Raw genomic sequence first — 27,805 nt, forward strand, 5'->3', positions numbered from 1 at the left:
CATATTTATGGGATTTCTGCATCACCAGCCCAATACATGCAGGTTTCCATGGCAACAAGATCCAGTGTGTGAGCTGTAACGGCTTCATTCAGTGGTTTTAGTGATGTTCAGATCAGCAGAAACATCTGGTTAAACCTGAATCTGAACAGAACATGGACCAGTTTAGCTCCACAGCATCAGTTACCATGGAGATCTAGCTCCACAGCATCAGTTACCATGGAGACGTAGCAGGTTAACTAACATACCTGCTGACTCTGATGTCACTCCGTAGTTCATCCTTCTGGAATATTTCAATCTTTATTTCCAGTTTTGTCGCTCTACTGTCCTGAAATATAGTTTAGTCGTTTCTCGTCGTGACGTCCTCAGCCTGGTTTCCTGTTACTGACAACAAATCAACTCAGTAAAGAAGATAAACTGAAAACTTCCCCAGCTGTTCTCACGTTTGGTTCCTGTCGACAAACATGCTTGAAGTGACGTGTTCCAGACGTGTTGGATGACGTTTTCCCGTCTGACTCTCAGCTGACTCCTCGTCTGGACACCCACCCAGCCATGATCACGGTGCTGGAAATGGGGGCTGCTCGCCACTTCCTGCGAACCCAGCAGCTGGCCCGGACCGCCGAGGAGAGAGCCCAGATCCTGCAGCCCACGCTAGAGATCAACGCAGGGTGAGGAGCTGGAGGACAGATTGTTCTGGAACAGATCCACTAAACACTGTCTGGGTTTGAGTCTCACTGTTTTTCCGTCTCACAGACACGATCTGATCAAGAAGCTGCACCAGCTGAAGGACTCCGACTCTGAACTGGCCGGATTGTTGCTGGAACAGGTACAGTGTCGCAGGATTCACTTCATCTTCTGTTTTCTCACTTTATTTGCTCTTCCTCTCATTTTCTGTTGATACAAACTCACAACTTCCTTCATGAAGAAGTTTCTACTGAAACTCAGTGTATGTCAGAACACACTGTTTAATCCCACTTCAACACGACAGCATCAGAGAAATGTTCAGGTAGCAGCTTTTAATGAGAATGGAACTGTTTCTGTCTCAGCAGCTCAGAGATTTTATCAATGTTTAGTTTCTGAGAGTTCAGGTGACTGAACTTCTTCTTCTTTGAACTGGACCTTTACCAGCAGCCGGCCTTCATGTGTCCATCAGCTCTGATTTTACTCTCAGATTAGCTGAGGACCAGTCGTCTCTGAGAATTTATCATCATTTATATCAGAGGATCTCTGTGGTCGACTTCCAGCATTACTCCCTTTAGTAACCCAGTATTAATGTGATTAGAGATCAATATTTGGAACGTTTCGCGGTCTCTCTGTTCAGGCAGCTCATCTTCTTAGTTTTTTACAGGACATGTATCTGTGAAATGATTTGCTGACTGGTTCTTTATTTGCGTTACAGATCTATGACAACGCCATGATCGCTGCAGGCTTAAACGACGATCCCCGACCCATGATTTCCCGCCTCAACGATCTCCTGACCAAAGCTCTGGAGAAGCACTGAGAGCTGCTGCAGACAGACTCTGTTCTGGTGACGGTGGCCTGAAGGTCTGACGAAGCCAAAGAGCTGCAGTTAGTGAAGAACGCTGCAGACCTTCGTTTATCTGAAGCCATAAATTCACCTTCTTCCCCTCTGGAGTCCTTCAGTACACGGCTTAAAAAGGAAAACATGGAATGAAGTGTGTTCAGCACTATTTCATCAGGAAGTTCAGTCCACGCTAACATCAGGTAGAAGACTGTCTGCTCATGAAGGTTCCTCCTGTTCATTCATTTCACTTCACGCTCCCATCAGGCGTAGACATGTGAAAAACAACATTTAGTTTCAGACCTGTAGTCCGGCTCAGCCAGCTCCTGAAAACATCGGTTCTGATCTCTACAAAGTTTTCTGATTCCTGTTGAAACAGCGAACAACAGATGAGTCCAGTGGATCGGAGGTTTGAAGCTGAAGAGATGTTTGTGCTGCAGTTAGAAATGGAAAACACCAGAATGAAAATAGAACCATCGCTGTCCTGCTTTATTTTTCATCTTTGTTCTATTATTTCATACTTTATGTTCATTTTTGTGGTTTATTAGGAGCTAATAACCTGAAATGTGTCCATATTTACTGTCTTCATTCAGGTTTTGAGGAATTTAATGTGAAATTATTTTAAATTCTGTCTAAACATTTGTGGAGCTGGTGGTGGTTCCTGATATTAAAGCAAATAAGATTCATCCTCATGTTAAAAAAAAGAGGTAAATCCAGAACTTCTTGAAAATACAGTTTACTGCATTTCAAAGAAACATCTGAAAATCTGAGAGAAACCTCAGCTTCAGGACGTCTTCCTCCTGTCAGTCTCTGAACATTTAGAGACAGACGGACTGCAGTTAGAAGGAAACAGTTCCAGTGATTGTCAGTTTCTCTGCCAGCATCCCAGCACCGTCAGTTCATCTGAATCACATCAGACCTCCTGTCCAGGCTTCCTGCTCCTCCAGGTCTCACCTCCTGACTGTCCAACAGCATCAAATCCCAGATGAGGATCAGGAAAGCTTGTCTATGTTGGCCAAGAAGCGCTGGGCCCACCATTCATCCAGATCTATGGGCACAAAGGCTGGGAGGAGGGGAGGGTGAGGGGAGAAAGGAGTTTAAGAATCACTGGCATGAGATCAATTAAAAGTCTGCAGCCACGTCTTTGGTGTGTGAGGATGGAAAGGTGATAAAACCCTAGAAAACTATTGAAAAGATGAAATATGTGGAGTAAACTTAGTGTTTCTATGCCTGTCAATTACTGTCATACAATAAAATAAAGTAATAAAGGATTACATTTTAAAACCAATCAGGGTCATACAATTATTAAACATCTCATTACATCAATTTAAAAACACTCATTTCCATTTAACTCAGGCTCAGCTTTATTTTACAGTTCAGACCGGAAGTGTTATCCTGACGTTATTACTTCTAACTTGACCCGAATGTATTTACAATAACGATCTATGCTGCCCTCCGGTGGCCACAGTGAGGAACTGCAGCACTACATTAAATTAACACTCGTCACTAATCAGCAGTATAGATCGTTATTAACATCAACGTTCTAAAGTCATTATTAGCTAAAATGCTACAGTCAACATCTGCATCGATCATCTTTGCTGAATGTTGTAAATTAAAATGTGTTTTAGTAAAAGTTTTCAGGAGGTGAGGCTGCTGTTCCTGCTAGACACATTCATGCTAACATCCAGACACACATTAGCATGCTAGCACTTTAAACTGTTTCTGAAACTGACCAATAAAATGTGAAGATGAGAAACAAACTGACAGAAATCATCAACAACCGCTGTTCTATTTTATTCCTAGTAGTTACTTCATTTAGAGACATTTAACAGATATTTCTACCGACTTTATTCTTGTAGATTTAGATTTACTGCAACACACATCTGTCAAGTCTCCGCTACAATCGTATCCCTCAGGACTGCAGAGTCTGTCGATATTTTTAAAAGAAGGTTAAAGACTCACCTTTTTAATCAGGCTTTTAACTGACCTTTTAAATCCTTCTTATGTTCTTATTATTTTCTATTTACTGTCTTATGTATTTTTACTCTTTTAATTTTTCACCTTTTTACTTATCTTACAGGCTGGACAGTGGTGTAGTGGTTAGCACTTCCACCTTGCAGCTAGAAGATCCCTGGTTCACATCCCCACCTTCCCAGGATCTTTCTGCATGGAGTTTGCATGTTCTCCCTGTACATGCATGGGTTTTCTCGGGGTTCTCCAGCTTCCTCCCACAGTCCAGAAACATGCTGAGGTTAACTGACGATTCTAAATTGCTCATAGGTGTGAATGTGAGTGTGATTGTCTGTAGCCCTGCGATGGACTGGTGACCTGTCCAGGTGTCCCCTGCCTTCGCCCCACGTCACCTGGGATAGACTCCAGCCCCCCCGCTCCCCTAATGAGGATCAAGCGGTGTATAGATGATGGATGGATGGACTCATCTTACAGGTCTTTTATTCTATCTTGTAGCTTGAAATTTTTAATATTTAACTCCAGTGTTTCCTCGGGAGAGTCCTCCACACTGGGGGCTGTATCTGGTCTGCTGCTGGGGGTGCTGTCCATGAGTCCCTTCGGCCCGGCGGGTTGGGGGGGCTCCCCACCTCGGTGTGGGGGTCCCCCTGTCTGTCGGGGTCGGGGGGTTGGGGGGTCTGGGGGTCGGGGTGCCGGAGCCCCCAGTGGTCATGGCCTGCGACTCCTCCCAGTGTGGACGACCCCAATGAAGGTGTTTTCCACAATCGTCAGTGCCATGCCATGTCTCCCTACAGTCAGTGGTGGGAGTGTGTGTGCGTGTGTGTGTGTATGTGTGGGCGTACATGTGTGTGTGTGTGCTTCTGCAGTTGTGTGCATATATGTATATATGGAGGGAGTGATAGATGGGTTTTCTTGTTTTTAATGTTTTTAAATGTTGTAAAGCACTTTGTGTTGCATTTTTAACTGTATGAAAAGTGCTATATGAAAAAAGTTTGATTGATTGATTGATTGATTGATTGATTGATTGATTGATTGATTGATTGATATACTAACTCATCCTGTAAAGCACTTTCAAAATAAAAGAGCAAACTAAAATATTCTATTCATTATGTAAAAGAATTTGAGGCCTCACAAAACATCATCATCATCATATTATTATTATTATTATTATTATTATTATATCTTCTTCTTCTTCTTCTTCTTATTATTATTATTGTTATTAATAATAATAATAATAATAATAATAATGTTGGTTGTATATGATTGTCACTTTTGCTGGAAGTTTCATTGTGTTGGCTGCAGCACTACTGTAATTATTGTCTGCATCTTCAAAACACAACCAGCCTAAGCTTCATTTGCTCTTAGAAGTAGAAGTTAACTTAATGGACTACATAAAACACCACATTTTTATGATTATATGGAGGTCATAGTTGGCTCATTGAAATCTTCCAGTCTCTGGTTTACGGGCTGTCCTAAAGTAATACAACCTCCTGTTCAGGTTAAATAGCTCCAGCTGTTGAATTCTTAGATCTAACTGATGCACTTTAAAGAAAAGCCTGTGCGACCGAGAACATTTGATGTTTAGTGTGGAGCAGAATCTTTGTTATAAAGTTAATTCTACGGCTACAACATAAAAGCATTTAATCCCTCAAATGTAGATTTTAACTCAAAATCTTACAAATGCTGACTGAAGGTTTGAAGGAAGGAATGAGCAGCAGAAAGACCAGCAGCTGTACTTACTGTCCACATGTGGGCTGGGGCTGCTCTCTTTGTAGTGGATCACTCTCTGGGCCCCTGCTGGCCCCTGGTCGGGCCCCTGGTTGGGCCCCTGGTCGGGCCCCTGGTCCTGCTGTTGAACCTCCTGCCAGACTGAAAACACAGCAGCTCGGTCAGTACGGCTACAAAACATCCTTATCTGTACAAGTTAAAACCACCAGCCTGCATCCCAGGGTCACACCCACAGAATCCAACAAGTAAAGTCCACAACAACAGCTGCTTCAAAGGCCACTCCTAAAACATCTGGATTTCAAATAACGCAGCACGTGGAGGGAGAGAACTACGACTGATTTTCTGGTCGCTGACTCCAGGACACAACTTTCACAGAACTCTCATGATCCATACCAGGGCTGGAACTTTAACACGTTCATTTTGATTTATTAATTACAGAAAAAATAACTCGTTAAAAAAATAAAATCACGCATTTAATCTCACCTTTCTCAGTCTCCTAATTTCTGTCCCACCAGCAACACTGATGAACACTCCAGCCCAGTAGGTGGCGCTAATGGACCTAAAGTCTGTTTTCCAGCCCTGAAGAAGAGGAGATGCATTGACCTCATTGGGAGGAAAGTTTTCTGTTAAAATCTTCCTGATGGCAGCTTGGATAAAAGCCTGGTTGTTTTCTGATCACCTCAATGTAAAACATGTTGCTGTTAGCACCAGAGCTAAAGCTATGTGTCCACAGGGATGTTTTTTCTCACATGGACATACGTCACATCTCACCGCATGGTGGGCGGGTCACTAGGAGGTCGCTAGTGGGTCACATGACAAAACTTCAGACCTTCACTCTGGTAGAAATGTCAGACCAACGTGGCGGCTCAGTCACAAACTTTCTCTTTTATTACAAAAACTGTTCAGCAAAAAGTGTTTCTGAAAGCATTTAGCATTTCAATAAGCTGCTAAATCTGTCCTGGTTTTAGTTCAACGATGGCTTGTTTAGACGTTTAACCAAAGTTTCACGATGCGTCGGACGTCCGCTCCCAATAAGCATTATTTGCTTATATCTCGCAGAAAATCACAGAAAAAAAATTAAATTGAAAGATACTTTTTCCCCCTTGGTTCTCAGGAGGTTGTTTGGAGGTTCTATGAGGAGCTGAGGTGTCCAGAGGCGTCCTTCAAAGACAAGGAGCTGGAGCTGAACAACAAAAACCAGCAGGACAGAAAAGAGGAGAGACGAGCCAAGAGAGTCTCCTGGAGACCAAACGTTAAAGTCTGGGTCATTGTGGAACCCAGCAGAACCCTTCATCCTGTCAGAACCCTTCATCCTGGCAGAACCCAGCAGAACCCTTCATCCTGTCAGAACCCTTCATCCTGGCAGAACCCAGCAGAACCCTTCATCCTGTCAGAACCCTTCATCCTGTTAGAACCCTTCATCCTGGCAGAACCCAGCAGAACCCTTCATCCTGGCAGAACCCTTCATCCTGGCAGAACCCAGCAGAACCCTTCATCTTGTCAGAACCCTTCATCCTGTCAGAACCCTTCATCCTGTCAGAACCCTTCATCCTGGCAGAACCCAGCAGAACTCTTCATCCTGTCAGAACCCTTCATCCTGTCAGAACCCAGCAGAACTCTTCATCCCGTCAGAACCCAGCAGAACCCTTCATCCTGTCAGAACCCAGCAGAACCCTTCATCCTGGCAGAACCCAGCAGAACCCTTCATTCTGTCAGAACCCGTCATCCTGTCAGAACCCAGCAGAACCCTTCATCCTGTCAGAACCCTTCATCCTGTCAGAACCCAGCAGAACTCTTCATCCTGTCAGAACCCTTCATCCTGTCAGAACCCAGCAGAACCCTTCATCCCGTCAGAACCCAGCAGAACCCTTCATCCTGTCAGAACCCAGCAGAACCCTTCATCCTGTCAGAACCCTTCATCCTGGCAGAACCCAGCAGAACCCTTCATCCTGTCAGAACCCTTCATCCTGGCAGAACCCAGCAGAACCCTTCATCCTGTCAGAACCCTTCATCCTGGCAGAACCCTTCATCCTGGCAGAACCCAGCAGAACCCTTCATCTTGTCAGAACCCTTCATCCTGTCAGAACCCTTCATCCTGTCAGAACCCAGCAGAACCCTTCATTCTGTCAGAACCCTTCATCCTGTCAGAACCCAGCAGAACCCTTCATTCTGTCAGAACCCGTCATCCTGTCAGAACCCAGCAGAACCCTTCATCCTGTCAGAACCCTTCATCCTGGCAGAACCCAGCAGGACCCTTCATCCTGTCAGAACCCTTCATCCTGTTAGAACCCTTCATCCTGGCAGAACCCAGCAGAACCCTTCATCCTGTCAGAACCCTTCATCCTGGCAGAACCCAGCAGAACCCTTCATCCTGTCAGAACCCTTCATCCTGTCAGAACCCTTCATCCTGGCAGAACCCAGCAGAACCCTTCATCCTGTCAGAACCCTTCATCCTGGCAGAACCCAGCAGAACTCTTCATCCTGTCAGAACCCTTCATCCTGGCAGAACCCTTCATCCTGGCAGAACCCAGCAGAACCCTTCATTTTGTCAGAACCCTTCATCCTGGCAGAACCCAGCAGAACCCTTCATCCTGTCAGAACCCTTCATCCTGTTAGAACCCTTCATCCTGGCAGAACCCAGCAGAACCCTTCATCCTGTCAGAACCCTTCATCCTGGCAGAACCCAGCAGAACCCTTCATCCTGTCAGAACCCTTCATCCTGTTAGAACCCTTCATCCTGTCAGAACCCAGCAGAACCCTTCATTCTGTCAGAACCCGTCATCCTGTCAGAACCCAGCAGAACCCTTCATCCTGTCAGAACCCTTCATCCTGGCAGAACCCAGCAGAACCCTTCATCCTGTCAGAACCCTTCATCCTGGCAGAACCCAGCAGAACCCTTCATCCTGTCAGAACCCTTCATCCTGTCAGAACCCTTCATCCTGGCAGAACCCAGCAGAACCCTTCATCCTGTCAGAACCCTTCATCCTGGCAGAACCCAGCAGAACTCTTCATCCTGTCAGAACCCTTCATCCTGGCAGAACCCTTCATCCTGGCAGAACCCAGCAGAACCCTTCATTTTGTCAGAACCCTTCATCCTGGCAGAACCCAGCAGAACCCTTCATCCTGTCAGAACCCTTCATCCTGTTAGAACCCTTCATCCTGGCAGAACCCAGCAGAACCCTTCATCCTGTCAGAACCCTTCATCCTGGCAGAACCCAGCAGAACCCTTCATCCTGTCAGAACCCTTCATCCTGTTAGAACCCTTCATCCTGTCAGAACCCAGCAGAACCCTTCATTCTGTCAGAACCCGTCATCCTGTCAGAACCCAGCAGAACCCTTCATCCTGTCAGAACCCTTCATCCTGTCAGAACCCAGCAGAACTCTTCATCCTGTCAGAACCCTTCATCCTGTCAGAACCCAGCAGAACCCTTCATCCCGTCAGAACCCAGCAGAACCCTTCATCCTGTCAGAACCCAGCAGAACCCTTCATCCTGTCAGAACCCTTCATCCTGGCAGAACCCAGCAGAACCCTTCATCCTGTCAGAACCCTTCATCCTGGCAGAACCCAGCAGAACCCTTCATCCTGTCAGAACCCTTCATCCTGGCAGAACCCTTCATCCTGGCAGAACCCAGCAGAACCCTTCATCTTGTCAGAACCCTTCATCCTGTCAGAACCCTTCATCCTGTCAGAACCCAGCAGAACTCTTCATCCTGTCAGAACCCTTCATCCTGTCAGAACCCAGCAGAACTATTCATCCTGTCAGAACCCTTCATCCTGTCAGAACCCAGCAGAACCCTTCATTCTGTCAGAACCCGTCATCCTGTCAGAACCCAGCAGAACCCTTCATCCTGTCAGAACCCTTCATCCTGTCAGAACCCAGCAGAACTCTTCATCCTGTCAGAACCCTTCATCCTGTCAGAACCCAGCAGAACCCTTCATCCCGTCAGAACCCAGCAGAACCCTTCATCCTGTCAGAACCCAGCAGCTTCCTTATTCCTGTCAGAACCCAGCAGAACCCTTCATCCTGTCAGAACCCTTCATCCTGTCAGAACCCAGCAGAACTCTTCATCCTGTCAGAACCCTTCATCCTGTCAGAACCCAGCAGAACCCTTCATCCCGTCAGAACCCAGCAGAACCCTTCATCCTGTCAGAACCCAGCAGCTTCCTTATTCCTGTCAGAACCCAGCAGAACCCTTCATCCTATCAGAACCCTTCATCCTGTCAGAACGAGTCCTCGGAGCGGACAGAGTTTCTGCTGGCTGAGGAAAAGCAGTTCTGTTGATCACATGTGCAGCGTGGGCAATATATGTGGAGTGTTTCAGCAGCTATCAGTGTCAGAGCAGCTGTGTGGGTGAGGGTGGGTGAGGCCTGAGGAGGGGAGGAGGGGGAGGCAGCTCTAATCTCTGATAGCAGAACAATGCCACAGTCTGAGCTCTCCTCACCCTCGTAGACAAAGTTGACGTTTTCCTGGTGAGCGGTGCTGACACCCTCATCAGGCTGCTGGTCTGCAGGCCGAGCCGAGGCCAGCTGGAGGGTCTTCTTCCCACTCAGACGGGTGAAAACTATCTTTGGTGCAGGAAGGCTGAAACATGCAAAGAGAAAGAAAATGTGTCGTCATGTTGCAGTCATTCTGATGAGTCCTAAAGTTCTTTAGGAGGAACTGCAGTATTATTTAGAAAGTTCCTGCAGAGAAACCAAAGTTCTTCAGTTTAAAGTTATTCAGTTTAAAGTTCTTAAGGAACTGCAGCATTATTTAGAAAGTTCCTGCAGAGAAACCAAAGTTCTTCAGTTTAAAGTTATTCAGTTTAAAGTTCTTAAGGAACTGCAGCATTATTTAGAAAGTTCCAGCAGAGAAACCAAAGTTCTTCAGTTTAAAGTTATTCAGTTTAAAGTTCTTAAGGAACTGCAGCATTATTTAGAAAGTTCCAGCAGAGGTTGTTAACAACTCTGTACAACTTCTAAATTCCAACAAGGTCAGCTGAGCTTCCAGCAGCTGAGTGAAGGACCATGTGTTACCTCGACTTCACCCAAGGTCACGCACATGCACGCGCACACACGCGCACGCACAGGGCCGGTCAGGCCGGTTCAAAGTCATGAAAACAAGCCAACCGGAAGCAGAGTTCTGATGCTCCTCATTCAGCAACTTTAACCAACGACCTGAACATCTGGAAACATCTCGTCTTCATGTAGAGAATAAAGGTTTCAACACTCACTCGGGCAGGTTCCAGGACGTCTGTTTGTGCTTAAAGTCGTTGGTTTTGTTCTCCGGAGGTTGTGTTGGTCCTAAAAATGAGAAAAACCATCAGCTGTCCACCAGGATGGAAGCCTGGAGAAGACAGTTTCAGGTTCGCGGTGGTTTTTTAGACTCACCTGTGCGCCTCTGGGTGACCAGTTTACTGGGACCTCTGGTGATGGTGTACATCCTGCAGCTCCCAGAAGCTCCTCCAGACACTTTAACGCATCCGTGAACAAACTCTGTCAGTAGCTCTTCTCAGTTTCACTCACTGGCTGCGAATCCACGGAGCCGACACGCGTGGAGCTTCATGAACCGGAGCGGAGCGCATCTCAGCCAGAGTCCGGGTCTCTGAGGGTCTGGAGTCTCTGAGGGTCTAGAGTCCCTCTGGTTCAGGAGAGCCTCGTCCTGCACCAATGTCACAAACAGCGGCTGTCATTCAAAAGACACCGGACGCGCCGTGAACGCCTCAACGTGCCAACACGCCTCCTCCGGCGCTTTAAAGGCGCAGCGTCCCGTTGATCCAAAAACTTCAACCCTCAGATGCTCCAGTAAGTGGACCCTACAGTCTAACCTAAGTGGGTCAAAAATAACAATCAATGTGTTTTTATACCATTTTTGTCATTTGAATCAGAATAAATCATCAAATAATTTCTATTATTGCTTGTTTTATATTTTTGTCCACAGAATAATAATTTCATGTTTGAAATATGTTTATTTTTCAGTTTGTAACAGATTTTGAACATTTTGATAACTGAAAAAGTAAGAATATTACCCAGAACAGCAACAGACGAATGTCAGCATCCATTTTGTTTTCCTCCAGCTGTGGCTGCTGTCCATCCTTCCATCACCTCTGTAGGATGTTATCAGTGATGAAGAGCTCAGGGTAGTAATACAAACATTACAGTTTCTTTAAAAGTATAAAAAGGAATTTTAAAATTTTAAAAAAGACATTAAAAATATGTTTTTTTAAGGAATCGCTGGAATATGAAATGATAAAAATGCTTCATTGCAAAGATATTCCTAGAAAACGACGTCTTCTCTGATGCATCTGAGGGTTAAAGCTGTTCTGTGTAGTTTTATTAAAGTATTCAGCTCCTTTAATCTGAATCCAGCTATCATAAACACACATTTTATTTCTGTAGTCTTTCAAACTTTACTGTTTTCACAGTTTATAGTTTCCACCAGGCCTCACATTTTAGATGTATTATAGGAAAAATTGCAGTTTCTAGTTTCTAAACATATATAGCTGCTTTTATCAAACTATCTGAACACACAAACACACAGAGATCACTATTAACAGATCAGTTCTAAGTTATTAAATAGATTACCAACTATTCTGATCATCCATAACTCAGTTTGAGTCATTTTTAAGGGAAAAAGTCTTAATTTTCTGACTCCAGCAGATTAAATGTGAATATTTTCTGGTTTATTTTGATGGTGACGAAAACTGGACTCACTGACACCTGGACTTTCTTCACAGTTTCTCTCTGGTAAAGACCTACATTGTAAGTGTTATGATGGTCTGTCTCTCTTCTATTGTTAACTGTCTTTTCCTCTCCATTTTTATAGCAACTCACTACTTTCTGCAGTACTTCCTGTTCTAATAATGCTCTGGAGGGTTCCACAGTGTGTTCCAACACTACTTTATGCAGACAGAGGAGGTTGGAAGGAATCTAGAAAAGTTGGGACTCCTGTAGGATTTGGTAGCTCCAACTTTCAAGGTTTGATCAACCTCCATTGCTGCAGAACAGCTTTAAGTTGTTAACCCATTTCTGTTCCCTGAAAAAGGCCTTTTTGTAGAATTCTGAAATGTACATTATTGTTCATTTTTGGATAACCTTATCTTTTTTTTTCAAACCTCTGGAAGTTCTCTACTTACCTTTGGACCATTTCAAGCTATTCACTGGACTTGAACTACTTGAATTTCAATAAAAAACTGGATTTTTTGACCGCTAATGTATGTTTGGTACGATAAGTTTCTGTGTTGACTGTAATTCACATGATTAATGGATTTTTTTTATATGGACAATAAAGGATTCATCCTTTTCTGATCATCCTAAAGGTTATATCCCCAACATTTGACTCTCGTGAATGAAATCAAGTCATTGTGAAGCATTAATAACATTTCAGTCCCAGTATGGTTGATGCAGTCAGTAGAAAATGACATTATATGAGCTGAAGTGATCCTTTAACTGAAATGGTTCATGTAGAACAAAGAGGAGGTAAAATTGTGCTGAGACATGAGTGTAATTGCTTTTCTAGACTAAATTCAGTTTTTGGCTCAACATCGGGGCTGGAGCAGATCTACAGCTGGACTCTGAGTTTTCATTCGACTACAGACGTGCAGGATGAAATGAAACGTCTTTTGTCTAAACCACTGAATGCTCAGTGATCCATCAGATCTCCACATTAAACACAGTTACACCCCACAGGTTAGAAAAGTCATCCCAACAGCAGAATGAATACAAAACAAAGCTCCTGTAGTTTTAGAAATTTATTATTTTAGGAAAGTTCCATCAACAGGATTTACATTCTGAAGATTTGTTTCAGCCAAACGTTTTATTTTATTTTCAGTGGAGTGTAAGAACCAGAATCTTCTTTCTGAGTCTCAACTTGTTTAACTGTGAGATGTAAAGTTTTTATTCCACGTTTTGAGTATTTCAGGCCCATTCTGAGGTTCAGGATCTTTAAATATGGCTGCAGTCTGAAGACTTCAAACTGTCCAAACTGAAGAAGGAAAATTCCAGTTAAATGAGAGAAAAGTAAAACATTAAGTGCATGAATACGTGACAGAAATATTCATTTTTCTGTTTTAAAGCTGTTTCAGTAGCATCAGGATGTTTCCTCTGATCACAGAATGAATGATCTCATTAAAACATATTATTTACTGTTATTAAAACATATTACTTATTCTTATTTAAATGGAGCTGTGAGCTCAGTTAGAAGATCTAACTCTGTCTTTATTGTCTTAATGATGGAAGGCAAGTTTCACTCCAACAATCAGTAAACTCACTGAATATACAAGATGATCCTCTACAGGTTATTAGTAATTAAATATGATGATAGCAGGCATTAAAGATGATGAACCACTATCCACACTGCTGTCTCTTTAACCCTTAGATGCATCAGTGGTGGCAACGTTTTCTAGGAATATCTTTGTAATGAAACGTTTTTATCATTTCATGTTCCAGCGATTCCTCGAAAAACATGTTTCTGATATCATTCCATTTAAATTTTTAAGTTCCCTTTTATACTTTTAAAGAAACTGTAATGTTTGTATTACTACCCCGAGTTCTTCATCACTTATAATATCCTACAGAGATGATGGAGGAAAAGAAAATTGATGCTGACATTCTTCTATTGCTGTTCTGTGTGATATTCTTCTTTTTCAATCATCAAAATGTTCAAAATCTGTTGTAAAGTCAAAAATAAACATATTTCAAACATGAAATCATTCTTTTGTGGACAAAAATAAAAAACAAACAATAACAGAAATGATTATTCTGAACCAAAATGACAAAAATGTCATAAAACACATTGATTCTTATTTCTGACCCACTTAAGGAAGAGTTTAGGTTCACTGGAGCATCTGAGGGTTAAAGCCTGTGGAAGATCAGACAGAAGCTAGAAAAGATCTTTCAGGTAATCCAGGTGAGGTGGAGGTGCTGCTGGGAGGAGCAGAAGGTTAATAAGTAAAGGAGAGCTCACCTGTATGCCAGCTACAGGTAACGTTCCGACATGATGCTAAATCAGACACAGTTAGGATTTTTATTCAGCTCAAACTTCTGGCTTCATTCCACCTTATTAGTAACTTCATCTACGTATTACACTATTTTGTGGTTTCTAGAAACTGGGAAATGCAGTTTTTTGTCTTTAGTCTAACCAGAGACTTCATTCAGAAGCAGTAAAATAATCTCTTAAAGCTGGAAACATCTGAGGTTTGGATCCTCCTGCATGTTTCACAAGTGAGGCTGGCAGTCCTCCAGCAGACTGTCGGTGATGTAGCTGATCTTCAGCTGGTTCTGGTAGAAGTCCTTCTCCACAGCGGTGTTCACGGTCCAGCCCACCACCTCCACGCCTCGCTCTGCCCAGAACCCCACGTAGTCCCTGAGTGAAGGAATGTCCAGTCAGTAAACAGGACCAGAACCAGGAGGAAGTTTAACAGGAAACAGAACAGAGTCTTCAGCGAAACATCGAACCCTCAGACCGACACAATCAGATCAACATTAACAATATTACTTCTAATAGTTTGGACAATACCAGGTTCTGTGTTTCAGTTCATGTGCAATATTTCAGTTTGATTTAAATACTGTCAATGAAATGTGAAATAGTTTATTTTAATTTAATTTTTCAGGTGCAATATTCCATTATTATGTGTGATATTAATTATTACCGGAGTATCACTAACAGCGTTACTTGTACTGTTCTATTCCAGCCTGAATCCAGCTCACTTATTTTATTTTAGCATTGTATTATACTTATATCTTATTGTTTTTTCCAAAGTTGTTTAAATCAATCCAACTGGATTTTAAGAAAGTTCCTTGAAGATTTTTCACCTCTCATCCAAGAGGCTTCTTCAGTTCTTCTTCAGTTCAGAACTGAACTGACTTTCTTAAAGTCCAGTTGGATTGATTTAAACAACTTTGGATAACCATGACCTGGATTAATGAGGAACTACACAGACTTATTGCTTTTTGTTCACTGCGTTTTTTTATGTTATTCATTTGTTTTCTGAGCAACATCTGGCACAAGAATTTAATTTGGGATCATTAAAGTTTTATCTTATTTTATCTATTTTATTGAACTCAAATCCAGTTTTGAATCCATTTGTCAAATCATTTACACAATAAAAAACTAAAAGATAAAATATCTTAAAGACGTTTAATCCCTTTTTATTAACTGCAAACCTGATAATGATGCAAGCAGCTCGATGTTTGAAACTCAGAACCATGAAACTGAAAACATGTTGAGATGAATCAGAGTTGAACAGTGAACAGGTAAAAACAGGTAAAAATGTCTCCTACTGTGAGATGAAGTCTTTCTGCACTAGAATAGCAGAGATTCCACAGAGTTTCCACAGGATGTGATGGTGGGCCCAGTCCAACAGGACGTCCAGGACGCCGGTCCACAGCTGGCCCCACGTCGACAGCGTCCGAGGAGTGCCGTCGCCAAACCTGCTGAGTCTCCAGGGCCGGTGGGAAAGAGCCGTGACCACGGAGGGGTCGGTCTGACGCATCTGAGGACCAGCAGAGGGCAGAGGTCAGCGCTGGATCTGAGGATCCATTAAAGCTGCAAGAATTCTAGGTCCGGGCTAAAAAAAAAGCTTTAAAAAAGTCGGCAAAGCTTAAATCATCCCATTTACAGAGAATCAGTAAAATCAATAAGCAAAAATCTAAATTCGAAAATTTGGGGTTTATTTTTCTAGGATTTTAGTAGATATTATCTGTAATTTAATAACACAGGAAAAATCTGCAAACAGGTAAAAAGTGATTTAAAATATTTCAGTCTTCATATGCAGAAATCTTATTTCAAACATGCAAATATAAGCAAATATCTAATATCTAATATATTTATATAAACACTATCGTTCAAAAGTTTAGGGTCACTTAGAAATGTCATTATTGTTGAAAGAAAAGCAGTTTTTTTAAATGAAGATAACATTAAATGAATGATAAATCCAGTGTAGACATTGTTAATGTGGTAAATGACTATTGTAGCTGGAAACAGCTGATTTTTAATGGAATATCTCCATAGAGGTACAGAGGAACATTTCCAGCAACCATCACTCCTGTGTTCTAATGCTACATTGTGTTAGCTAATGGTGTTGAAAGGCTCATTGATGATTAGAAAACCCTTGTGCAGTTATGTTAGCACATGGAGAAAAGTGAGAGTTTTCATGGAAAACATGGAATTGTCTGGATGACCCCAGACTGTTGAACGGTAGTGTAGATACATAAAAGCAAACAAAAGATAAAATCTATTTTCATAAAACGATAATCGACTGTCTGATCATTGATTTGTATTTGTAGAGTTGGTCTCATTCTCAACAGCTTCCATAACACAATGATTTGCATTTCTGTTCAGTCAGAGTTTCTGTCACCTTATAAATGACTTTTGGTTCGAAGGAGGAGACGATGCTGGAGTTGTAAAGGACCGGAAACTTCTGATACATCTCATGAAGCACCGCCGCCGCCTGGAATAAAACCAGAGGAATGATCACAACGCTGAGTTTAACCAGGTTAGAACAGTTTGTTTATTTCAGCTCAGAAAGAAGAGGATGTGAGTTAAGAGGTTAAAACAGTCTCTGTGATCTATTTTTATTCATCGTACTCTTTATTAATATTATCCATATAAACAAACCAAGACATAGCAGAGTTATAGATTTGTTAATTAAAGTTCATCTATATTTATCTCATCCTTCTGTCTTATTTTATCATAGTTCAAAATCAGACATCTTTCCATGTAAACTAAGGCTTCCAGGGTTTTCTATCACTGATAGTTGCTTCTAATTTTATGGTTTCTTTAAATTTCTGCAGCATCGTTCCAGATATAAGACATCAGATTTGAGTAGGTTCAGACCTTATCAGGTTGACCTTTGACATCGAAGAAGATGGTGAGCTGGTGACGGATGGATTCCTCCACTGCCTCCTGCAGAGTCGGAACCTTCTCTCCACTGAACTTGTCCCTGGAGATGAAGGAAACCACAGCAGCTTTGTTGGAAAACACAGAAATGATGTTTCAGGTGGACACATTTCACACATATTTAGGGTTAAAAATCCATCTTCTAACCACCCAGGAGGAGAATGCTCCTTAAACCAGGTGTGCATGAAGCTAAGTGACATTTGCAAACAAAACAGGATAAAAGCTGACATGACTGAATGTCAAAAAACATTTTCTACAATTCAAACTTCCTGGTGACTTGAAACCAACAGATTTCCAGTTAAGTTTCATTGTTGCTTTTAGTATCTGAGGACGAGCAGACTTGACTGTTTGAAATGCAGCGTACTTCAGTCTGTGGCGGGCAGCAGCATCCAGCCTCCTCAGCTGGACAAACAGAAGTTTACTGACTGGTCCAGAGCCGTTGGTGGTCCGGTCCACCGTCTCATCGTGCATCAGGACCGGGACTCCATCTGCTGTGAAGCTCAGGTCCAGTTCCACCCCGGCGGCTCCGTTTCTACCGGCCTGGACCAGAAACATCCTGTGATCCAACAACATCTACAGTCTTACAGTAAAAAAAACTTCTCAGGTCAGAAACAGATGAACATGTCAGCAGGATGAACATTAATCTGACGGGAAAATTCAAACGTTCAGGATCACAGCAGCAAAGTGAAGATCTCAACATCAGGGTGATCAAACTGTCCTCGATATGGAGGCTCCAGTGTTCACCCTCTGGAAGCTTTACCCTGTTACTGCTTTCAGACATTCAATTATGATCAAATAATCTGGCTGTTTGGATGAGAAATTATTTTAAAAAGTACAAATAAATGTCTACAAGGTTATGGAGGTAAATTAAAATATAAACAGTTAAATAAGTGATTCGTGTTCCCCCTTCAGGTCAGTGTTCAGTAGTTACACCTCTGGCTGCGTCACAGGATTGACCCTGTTGGTCTCAATCAGCCTCAACATCTGGATCTCGTTCTTCATGAAACTGATCGCTGACTCCAGATCATTCAGTTTGTTGTCTTTAAATCAGTTCTGTGGAGCTCCATGTTGGTCTCCTCAGACCAAAGAACCTTCAGAGGCTCCACATGTCTTCTGGTGAACTGTAGTCCACATTTAATCTGAGCTTTTTCCTACAGAGTCTCTCATCTGTGGCCTGGAACTCCCTCAGAGGAGTCATAGGAGTCTTGGTGGCCTCCCTCACTAGTCTCCTTCCAGTAGCTCCTCCTTTCTGAAGATGACTCCTTCCATCTCCTCATGATGATTTATTTCACATCAGGTTGGAGTTACAGGAGTCACTTTGAAGGGGGTGAATTCTGATCCAATTATCATTTATTTTACATTTTATATTCTTTCCTGATTGACATTACCTTTTAGAAATAAGTTGTCACTTTGACATGTAAGAGTCTTTTTGTGTGTTAAGTATTTCATGATTCTGCTGAAAATCAGTAAAAGGAGGAAACTTTCAGGTGAATATTTGCTTTTCTCGCTGTATTTTTTCATTACATTCAGTAGTTGCATATGAAGAGAAAATAAACTCCATGAGATTAGAAGGACTTGGACAGACGAGAGGTTCAGGACGATCAGGACACGCAGAACTATGATCTGATGGAATTACTTCATCATGGAGGTGGCTTCACATCATTTAAGGGAACATTAGAACATCGCTGTTAAAAAGCAGCTGGAGATGAAACCAACCTCTGGTTTGATTTTACTGATCTAAGAAATATCGAATCTATCAGACTATAATTTATAAGAATATCTGCTTCCATTGCAGAATTAGATAAATAATCCCAGCATCTATTTCCCCACGTCTTCCAGAACATGAAGGTCCTGGTGGAGGACAGGTCTGGTCTGTGTGTGATCTCTGATATCTTCAGTATCTAGATTTCCATCCTTCATCCTCACCTCTCTGATGGCTGCCAGCGTGTTCTCCGGAGCATCGTGGCTCCCTCCGCGGTGCGCGACCACCGGGACGCCGCCTGGAGGAGCCCTGGGCCGCAGGACCCGGCCGGCCTGGTCCGCCGGTACCGGAGGGAACCGGAACATCACCATGAAGACGTAGAGGAATGCGGTGAGGAGGGAGGCCCCGGTGGCGCTCCTCGTCACCAGCATCACCGCCACGAACACCACCGAGAAATACATCACCTCATCCCCGACCTGCAGCATGGTGGCGGGAGGAGCGGGAGGACCGAGAGGACCGAGAGGAGCTGGAGGAGGAGAGAGCCTCTGAACAGACGATGGAAGCTCCGCTGTCTGATCAGCTACATGATGGAGGGTCGGAGAGAAGAGAACACACTGATGGAAGGAGGAGGAGGAGAGGATGGACGAGATGAGGAGGAGGAAGAGGAGAGGATGGATGATGGGGGGAGGAAGAGGATGGAAGAGAGGAGGAGGAGGAGGGAGAGGAGGATGGATGGATGATAGGGGGAGCAAGAGGATGGAAGAGAGGAGGAGGAGGAGGAGGAGAGGATGGATGATAGAGGGAGGAAGAGGATGGATGATAGAGGGAGGAAGAGGATGGATGATAGAGGGAGGAAGAGGATAGGGAGCGTTGATGCTATAATCAATGTCAAGCTGGAAGATTGAAACAACAAACAAAAAAAACGTTAGGTCCTTATATTGGAGATGAAATATTTAAAAGGATCAGATTTATTAAAAGGTTATTTATATTTACACCTCATTAAGCTCTGTTTGACAGATAAAACAACACAGGAACAGCTCCTCTCATGAGGGTAAAACCTAAATATGTAAATTCAACAATCAAAAATGATTCTTCAATAAATTCAAACATCAGAATCAAAACAACAGAACAAGAAAAGAATGACTGCTCTGAACACCGAGCTTTACAGGACATATTTAAAGATCAACTAGAAAAGAACATTCATCCGTCTGCTGAACGAACTCTGGGGACATCCATGTATAGATTATTCTAAAGCTGAGTTGGTTGGAGTGAATGTTCTCCTCATTAAGGCACAATCATCGGTCTGTTTGACCAGATGTTTGCAGTCATCAGGATGTGGGTGGTGAGCTGAAGCTCTGGAGCAGCAGGTCGCAGTAAACTGGACTCCGATGTTTGTCCCTCACCGCCTCCACCTCCCTCCTCAGAAGGACCGGATGCACCGAGCTGCCTTTCTTCAGGACGTCTGGACACCAAATCCAAAGACACAGCAACAAGGTCAAGACCAAACAATGTTCCAGTATAAACACCTTCCATGAAGAGTTACTGATTAAAAACAGTAAATGTGGCATCCGACGGTACAAAAAACTGAGAAAAGAGTCACATAAACTGCATTATAATGTCCTGTTTCTATACTAAAACATTACTCTGCAGGGGACACCAGCAGGAACACTCACATCTCTGGTGAACATCTAGTTTCCTCGTCTAAACGGTGTTTTTAACATCACGGCTGAACATTTCAGTGACAGTCTGAGATTCAGACACATTTAACCCTTTAAGACCTACCATTGAGCACCAGGACATATTCTTACATTTTTACATGCTGTAGTGCAATTTTTTTGGAGTATTTTTATTTGCGTTTATTATTGGGTTTAATTAAAGACCAGAGAATTTATCATGAGATCGAAAAGCACCAATATGTGAGCAGCTAAATCCAACTTAACCTCCTAACAACCTCTCCCTGGTGAGTGACTAACTAATACTATTCATCCAAACCTTTTAAATTACAGCTGATCTATTAAGGACTTGGAACGAGCTAACACCACCAGTCAGTGAGGAATGAGATGATTTTAATGTTCTACTTATTAGCTAGTCAAGGGAAAACAAAGAGGAAAAGTCTGTGTTTGAATATTACCCAAAAAACTAACTTTTTCATTTTTTCACTGACATTTTCAAGCACAATTTGCTGATCGTCAGAAGAACTAATTATTCTTTCTATCATGTGTCCAAACCTTCCCTTCTTGAAACCAAATCCTGCTCCATTTTCTCTCCAAACAGAAATAGATCAATGTGAACTCTAACCGGCTGCAGCTTTTGTTTCCAAAATGTTTCTGGCTCGTCCAGATGTTCTACGATTTCTACAGTTTTATTTATCAGACGCTTTTATTCACAGCGACGTCCATCTGAGAGTAGATCCAACACCAGCAAGGATCTATTCAGGAGAAGACAACCTAGACAAGAACCATAAAGCAGGTTCTAGTGATATTAGGACCATGGTGGTAGGTAGGAGGGACATGTTTTCATTCTAGTTTTGAATGCAAGTGTCAGAGTTTTGAACTTTATGCGGGCAGCAACTGGAAGAAGAGGATTGACGTGCATGAAGGGAGGCCTCCAGTAATGATCTGCAGTAGTGGGTGGAGATATTAGAGACCTGGACCAGGAGTGGAGCTGCATGTTCAGACAGGAAGGGTCTGATCTTTCTGATGTTCTACAAGATGAACAGAAACTACCGAGCAGCAGAGGACAGATCAGCCCTGAAGGTTAGCTGGTCATCGATCATGACATCCAGGTTTCTGTCAGACTTTAAGGGTCTGACTTGGGCTGATTCCAGCTGGATGTTGGTTTCTTGTTGTCTAGAGGGACTGGCTGGGAGGACGAGGAGCTCAGTCTTGGAGAGGTTGAGTTGAAGATGGTGTTTTTTCATCCATGCCCAGATATCTGCAAGGCATGATGAGATGAGGCAGAGATGTTGCTTTACATTCTTCAGATGTTGACTTTTGTGACAAAGTTGCAGGTAAAATTTTCTTCTTCCATGTTGCCTTCCATCACTCAACAGATGCACAAAAACTTTCTTGGTTTTCCTGATCTTGTCGTGACGTGTGCAGTTCCATTCACCTGCCTGTTCTTTAGGACATCTCAGACAGTAAAAATTACCAGCCAGGATCATGAAGATATATTCTAATAACCACTTCTGTTAGATCCTCAGTCTGTTGCTGAAAGGACTGATTTGATGACGTCTAACTGAAGCTGAAAAGCAGTGATTGCACCAGCAGATGGCAGTGATGAGCTACAGTTTATTCACTCTGCAGCTCAAACGTGTGCAGCTTCCTTTTCCTTCCACCGGGTGGCGATCACCCACTGTTCAAATGTTTCATCTCCCAGGGTTTCCACATTATCTGCTGATATTCAGAGGCGTATTAAATTACTTCAGTTGCAAATTCTCGAGAAACGGCGATGCTAAAGTGCTGCTCCAGTGGTGACATGCCAAGCTTGCTCATGTAAACTCATCATTCGATACCCGCCTTTGTTCTTCAAGGAGATTGAGGGGATTTTTAGCTTTTGTGTCTACTGTGCTCAGCTGGGATGGATGAAGGGAGGTGGGACTGAATTAAAAGAGAACAATGATGGCTTGTGAGAAGTGAGTTGTACTGGAGCCAACAGGGAGAAGGCAGCGTTGTCCATCATTCTGTCAGGACACGCTGCAGACATCAGGCCACTTCACAGATATGCGTTTGAAATACAAGAAGCATAAGAATGGGATCAACTATTACAGGAACAAGAAAGAGAAAAGAGAAGCTTCAAACAGAGCCGTGCATGAGAGTGAAGAATGCTTCCAGATTTGGGACTGTGGCGGTTATGGTGCTGTTAGATACAGACGATCACTCAGTGAGACGTGAAGCCGTCTCATTTCACAGAGAGACTCCGAGCTGTCCAACAATCCAGAGGATCACTGTGTGAAGAACCCAGCACATGTTCAGTTAATGAAACTGTACGGGGCAGATGTGCCGCCTGGAGATGCTCTTCATTCACTGAAATCAGTTGTTCTGCCTCGTCTGGATTAGATAAATAACTAGATGTGAAAACACCTCAGGTATATCACAGTATGTTAGGGTTAGGGGTATTCAGGCATGTGTTACCGTCCAAAAATCCCATGAAAAGACCAAAGCTGTCGACACATCTCTCAGTCTTTCCTTACGTCTTCATACATCTGGGACTCCAGCCAAAGCCCAGCACGCCTTTAAAAGTAGTTTAATTTAGTCAGAAGAGGTAAACAATCATATTTTTCTCAAACAGCTGGGTACAGCTGATGTTAACAAAAGTTACTCACACAAAATTAGGATATACATTAGTTGAGGCTGGTTTAAACTGTGCCTTTTGGTGTTCTAGTGAGTATTCATGGTGACAACATGGTGTACGTGGGATTAACTAAGAATAACCTGAAGGCCTCATGGTCATGGAAAAAGAAGGACTGTGTCACCCAGTGCAACTCTGTGGCTCATTTATGGGTTTTTAATAGTTTCTGGACTTCAGCAGAGCACAGAGGAATAAAACAACACGGATAATAACTGATGGAAGAATCAGTTTAAGACTGGATTTGGACTTTTCATGGGGTTTGCTGACAATAAGACAAAAACAGAAAATCTCCAGACTTATTCTTTAAATAGTGAGAGTTTGTCCTTCTTCCGGGGTCCAGGATGAGTTTAGACAATAAGAAATTTTCAATGGTTCCTTTTTAATGTTTACACTGACTATTATATTATAGTAAAAACACAGCTGTCTGAAGTGGCTGGGGTGTGTTTTAACAATCTTGAAGACATTTTTAATACGCAGGTTAAAAGCAGAAGCTCAGTCTATTCTTATGGATGCTGCTCATCCTCTTAGTCAGGAGTAGAAGTTGCTCCCCTCCAGCCTTCATCTGGCAGGACCCCAGGCCACAAAAAACAGGTACAAGTTCACCTTTCTGAGCTATATATAAATGCTGAGAAGAGGAGGAGGAGCTAATAAACTGTGTTTTTGCTGCTGGTGACTAAGCGACTGTTTGCACTGAACTACTCCTGACTAAATGACCAGGACTGCTGCTAGTGCCCTGTCTAGCTTATGTTTGTGTGATATTTTTTATTGAGTTTTTACATTGTAGATTATTTGATTTTTTTTGTTGTTTTTACTGTTTATTGTGTAACTGCTGCAGAACAAATCGCCCTTCAAGGGACAAATAATAAAGTTGAAGATAAAAATGTGGACAATTTTGTGTAACGCACAAAATCACTCCACTATGATAAATATTGATATCAGGCCATCCATGATGCTGATTTACATCCTAATTCTGTGTTCTGCAGTCAGGTTTTCCAGACACTTGATAAGCAACAGTAGAAATGCTTGTTGTCTGTCGGTCCTGCAGAGCTAGCGTGGTACAGTTCATGGACTGGAATCTACTGCTGCATCTGCTCAGTGTGAGAATGTGATCTCTCTCTTTTTTCTGTCTGTCCCTCTGAAGATGAGCGATCTGAGGTCTCTCATCACTGGCTCCAGCATCAACGCTCACCTGCATCCTGTCAGGAGTAATGACAGCTAACATCCATGCGAGTGGGAGAGAGGGAAAGTCCAGAGGAGTCTGGTCTTGGTTACGTAGTTCAGGAAAAGCTCAGACTTTCCACTGATGCATCAATAACACACAGCCGTGAAGCTACAGGCTGCGTATGAGAGGAGGACGACAGGCTGACAGATAAAAGATGAGGGATTAAGCAGGAAGACGTCCTCATGTGGTAGTCATTAGGACAGATCCTGGAGGAGAGGCAGAGATTCACCACACACAGTCCAGTCTGGTGTCTGGTGCTTATACAGATAAGACGGCTCACATATTAACCCATGAAACTGCTCTTGCAGGCGTGTGCTTATGCATTTCTGGATCTTGTATTTCGCTCCTGAAGCCCACCACCAGCCAGCCCTCCGGAGACATGACGTACTTTGGCAGGGGGAATTGTTCATGCTGTTCTTGGAGATAAATTGCGTGGAAAAAAGGACAATGGGGAGCTTTTGAAATGAGGGAGAGGAGGGTGTGTTGGCAGCATGCCAGCAGAATAATCTTTGATTCCAAATTCCTCTGAGTCTCAGACAGGCTGATCTGCTGAGCATCACACCTCAGCTCGGCTTTCATCATAATTATCAGCAAACTGTGGTCTTCAGAACACCGTCGTAAGACGCTGATTATGTTCATTTTGTTGTCTTTTCCATTAGATTAGCGTTCTTTTTAACCAATAAATTAGTGAGGATTATTAAGGATGTTTTTTCCTTGACATCACACATCAGATGTTGCTTCTGAGGAAGACAGCAAATGGAGTTGACACATGTCAAGTTAAAACATCCTTAATGATCTTTCCTAACTTGTCGGGTAGAAAGGAAACGCTAATCTACCAGTCATAAGGCTGATCTCACAGCATATGAACCATATAGAGAACTCTGCTACCGTCTTATCAGTGGGTCTCTCAAAGACTGAATAAAACAATGACTTGAAGGCCAACCGAAAAAAGTTTTCTGTGTTGTCAAGAGTTATGGTTATGTGAGGAGAAAACATCTACATGGTAATATTTTTGTCTCCTTTTCTGAAACCCAGACAAACTATTACATTTTGCAGCCACCTTGGACAAAGCCTAGCGAGTCATGTGACCTGTTTAGCTTCCACCACCTATCAGCTCCCTATCCTCCTCTTCGAAACAAACCCACCACACAGCCTCACCGAGCACTCGGTCCTGCACTGAGCTGTCGGGGTCGTCCAGGTGCAGGAGGAGCTGCTGAAAGAGGAGCTGCAGATGAGGACTGCACAGCTCCAGGTCGTAGTCTTTGGTCAGGCTGGACAGCCACAGATCCAGGGCCTGCAGAGCCTCACCACGCACCTCCTCACTGCTGTCGTCCAGACGCTTCAGCAGCTCTGGAGGAAAAACCATTCAAAGCATTAGAGGGCAAAAAATCTTCTGGATCTGCTGTTCCTCCATCACGTCAGGTACACAAGCTGCTGAGTAAATATTCAAAATTAAATGTAAAGCTTGGAATATTTACATGACCGTTCAAAAGTTTAGGGTCACTTAGAAATGTCCTTATTTTTGAAAGAAAAGCATCTTTTTTTCAATGAATATGACATTAAATAAATGATAAATCCAGTGTAGACATTGTTAATGTGGTAAATGACTATTGTAGCTGGAAACAGCTGATTTTTAATGGAATATCTCCATAGAGGTACAGAGGAACATTTCCAGCAACCATCACTCCTGTGTTCTAATGCTACATTGTGTTAGCTAATGGTGTTGAAAGGCTCATTGATGATTAGAAAACCCTTGTGCAGTTATGTTAGCACATGGATAAAAGTGGGAGTTTTCATGGAAAACATGAAATTGTCTGGGTGACCCCAAACTTTTCAGCAGTGGTGTAGATGGTGGCAATGATTTGCAGATGAGTATCTGTCACTTACCGGGGTAAATCTTGTTGAGTGCCTCTTGGTGCAAACTGGTTCCTATAAGTCTGAGAATGGCAGAAAGAGAACGGCAGGCAAACAGTCGACTCATCTGCGAGTCCTCGTCCAGAGCCGACAGCACCCGAGGGCTCAGCTTCTCCTCCAGACTGAGCAGCTGCACAGAAAAGACAGAAGCTCAAAGTCTGTCTGCAGGTAAAACGATTCAAACTCACTCAGTGACTTTATCTAGAGTTCAAAATCCATCCAGTCATTATCTATGTGCCACTTAATCCTGTGCAGGATGACTCAGGGTGAAGGTGGAGGACACCTGGACAGGTCTGCAGTCTATCACAGCGCCACATAGAGGCAGATTAGTTCACAAATAACAGATTAAAAAACTGTTTTTGTGTGATAAAGTTTGACATTTTTTCATCTAGAGGTTATGAACTTGCAGTTTACTAGAGCGACTACTTCCAAACGTCTGCATCACTGCTTTTTATAAAGAAGTTAGGCTTTGATTTGCTTCAATTATTTAAGTGGAATATCACATGAAGTATGACAGATACAGGTTGGATCAGAGTGTAGAGTCACGCAAACATGAAGGCCAACCTCAGAAGTCCAGACTGAGGTTTTATCTCACCAACAGATGAGGACCAGAGGTAATGGACAAACAAGGTGAGGCTAGCATGCTAAGCCAACGGGGTGATGGCTAAAACCTCTGTCCTGCTGTCTGTTTGCTATCGAAACCGTGCAAGAGAAACAATAAAAAAGGAGCAAGAGGAGAGGAGGGGAAGGAGACAAAAAGCGGAGGAAAACTTGGCAGAGCAGTGATCCGGCATTACATCAGTGTCAATCTGAGGGTGCCAAGTGTAACTGGAGCTGCTAATTGTTTTCACAGGGAGCAGTGAGGAAACATGTCCTGCTAAATGAAAGGCTGTTTGACACGTCTGTGGAAACACACACAGAATGTTGTGTTGTTACATCTGTCAGGACATGTTGTTTATTTCATCTCCACTCATCCTCAGACCTTCAAAGTAACGCAGCCTTCACCTCTTTCAGGTTTTCTATTCTTGTGAGGACGTTTGGGTGACATTAGATAGAAGTCTGATCACCCCCCGACACCCACACCCACACACACACACCCACACACCCACACACCCACACCCACACCCACACACACACACACACACACACACACACACACACACACACACACACACACACACACACATACACCCACACACGCACGCACACACGCATGCGCACGCACGCACGCACGCACGCACGCACGCACGCACGCACCCACACACACACACACACACACACACACACACACACACACACACACACACACACACACACACACACACACACACCCTCACATCGCCCCCCAGATGTTTGCTCAGCCTCGTATTTAAGGATGTGTGAATAGAAGAGGTGCGTGAGCCGGTTTCAACTGGTCACTCTGCACACGCAAGGCCAAACGCAGCCAGATGTGCGTGTGTGTGTGTGTGTGCGTGAGCGTGAGCGTGCACGTACTGTAACTCGGCACATGCTCTGACAGGCAG

At 43.2% G+C, this 27,805-nt stretch overlaps 4 protein-coding genes across 5 annotated transcripts in view; 1 reads left to right on the plus strand and 3 right to left on the minus strand.

Moving 5' to 3' along the window:
- The first annotated feature begins 330 nt into the window (after positions 1 to 330).
- On the plus strand, positions 331 to 2,807 carry LOC111587529 (heat shock protein 75 kDa, mitochondrial-like). The gene is made up of 3 exons (XM_023297535.3): positions 331 to 665; positions 751 to 823; positions 1,397 to 2,807. Exons 1-3 carry the CDS (start codon positions 550 to 552, stop codon positions 1,496 to 1,498), a joined length of 291 nt encoding a protein of 96 aa, XP_023153303.1. The 5' UTR covers positions 331 to 549; the 3' UTR covers positions 1,499 to 2,807.
- On the minus strand, positions 1,982 to 10,876 carry LOC111587528 (MAPK regulated corepressor interacting protein 2-like). Its single transcript, XM_023297534.3, has 5 exons — positions 10,587 to 10,876; positions 10,430 to 10,499; positions 9,659 to 9,798; positions 5,228 to 5,356; positions 1,982 to 2,582 (listed from the first exon to the last, which is right to left on the minus strand). The coding sequence occupies exons 1-5, from the start codon at positions 10,636 to 10,638 to the stop codon at positions 2,512 to 2,514; spliced, it is 462 nt and encodes a 153-aa protein (XP_023153302.1). The 5' UTR covers positions 10,639 to 10,876; the 3' UTR covers positions 1,982 to 2,511.
- Positions 10,877 to 12,931: 2,055 nt separating this feature from the next.
- Positions 12,932 to 19,593, minus strand: LOC111587536 (glycerophosphodiester phosphodiesterase 1-like). Of its 2 annotated transcripts, none has more exons than XM_023297548.3 (6): positions 19,021 to 19,593; positions 17,459 to 17,634; positions 17,032 to 17,137; positions 16,553 to 16,645; positions 15,477 to 15,688; positions 12,932 to 14,559 (listed from the first exon to the last, which is right to left on the minus strand). In XM_023297548.3, exons 1-6 carry the CDS (start codon positions 19,279 to 19,281, stop codon positions 14,412 to 14,414), a joined length of 996 nt encoding a protein of 331 aa, XP_023153316.1. In that variant the 5' UTR covers positions 19,282 to 19,593; the 3' UTR covers positions 12,932 to 14,411. The 2 variants fall into 2 exon arrangements, with proteins under 2 accessions (XP_023153316.1, XP_035798487.1); XM_035942594.2 differs by having other exon boundaries at positions 17,459 to 17,650; positions 19,021 to 19,201.
- Positions 19,594 to 19,746: 153 nt separating this feature from the next.
- Positions 19,747 to 27,805, minus strand: part of LOC111580034 (dynein axonemal assembly factor 5) — a 28,193-nt gene continuing 20,134 nt past the window's right edge. The window contains exons 11-13 of the mRNA XM_055005131.1: positions 26,256 to 26,412; positions 25,527 to 25,718; positions 19,747 to 20,258 (exon numbers count right to left, since the gene is read on the minus strand). Of these exons, the coding sequence (XP_054861106.1) occupies positions 20,125 to 20,258; positions 25,527 to 25,718; positions 26,256 to 26,412 (483 nt within the window). The 3' untranslated portion in view covers positions 19,747 to 20,124. The remainder of the gene's footprint in view (positions 20,259 to 25,526; positions 25,719 to 26,255; positions 26,413 to 27,805) is intronic.

Source organism: Amphiprion ocellaris, chromosome 19 (assembly GCF_022539595.1).
Source record: "Amphiprion ocellaris isolate individual 3 ecotype Okinawa chromosome 19, ASM2253959v1, whole genome shotgun sequence".
Lineage (NCBI taxonomy): Eukaryota > Metazoa > Chordata > Actinopteri > Pomacentridae > Amphiprion > Amphiprion ocellaris.

Coding starts and splice junctions, on each gene's coding strand:
- LOC111587529 (XM_023297535.3), top strand. CDS start 550: ATGATCACGGTGCTGGAAATGGGGGCTGCTCGCCACTTCCTGCGAACC. Junction 666..750: donor ACGCTAGAGATCAACGCAGG/GTGAGGAGCTGG, acceptor TCCGTCTCACAG/ACACGATCTGATCAAGAAGC. Junction 824..1,396: donor CCGGATTGTTGCTGGAACAG/GTACAGTGTCGC, acceptor TTTGCGTTACAG/ATCTATGACAACGCCATGAT.
- LOC111587528 (XM_023297534.3), bottom strand. CDS start 10,638: ATGTACACCATCACCAGAGGTCCCAGTAAACTGGTCACCCAGAGGCGC. Junction 10,500..10,586: donor GGTCACCCAGAGGCGCACAG/GTGAGTCTAAAA, acceptor TCTCATTTTTAG/GACCAACACAACCTCCGGAG. Junction 2,583..5,227: donor CCCCAGCCCACATGTGGACA/GTAAGTACAGCT, acceptor CCCTCCTCCCAG/CCTTTGTGCCCATAGATCTG.
- LOC111587536 (XM_023297548.3), bottom strand. CDS start 19,281: ATGCTGCAGGTCGGGGATGAGGTGATGTATTTCTCGGTGGTGTTCGTG. Junction 16,646..17,031: donor TCAAAGGTCAACCTGATAAG/GTCTGAACCTAC, acceptor GTTTTATTCCAG/GCGGCGGCGGTGCTTCATGA. Junction 15,689..16,552: donor AACCAAAAGTCATTTATAAG/GTGACAGAAACT, acceptor GCTGGTCCTCAG/ATGCGTCAGACCGACCCCTC.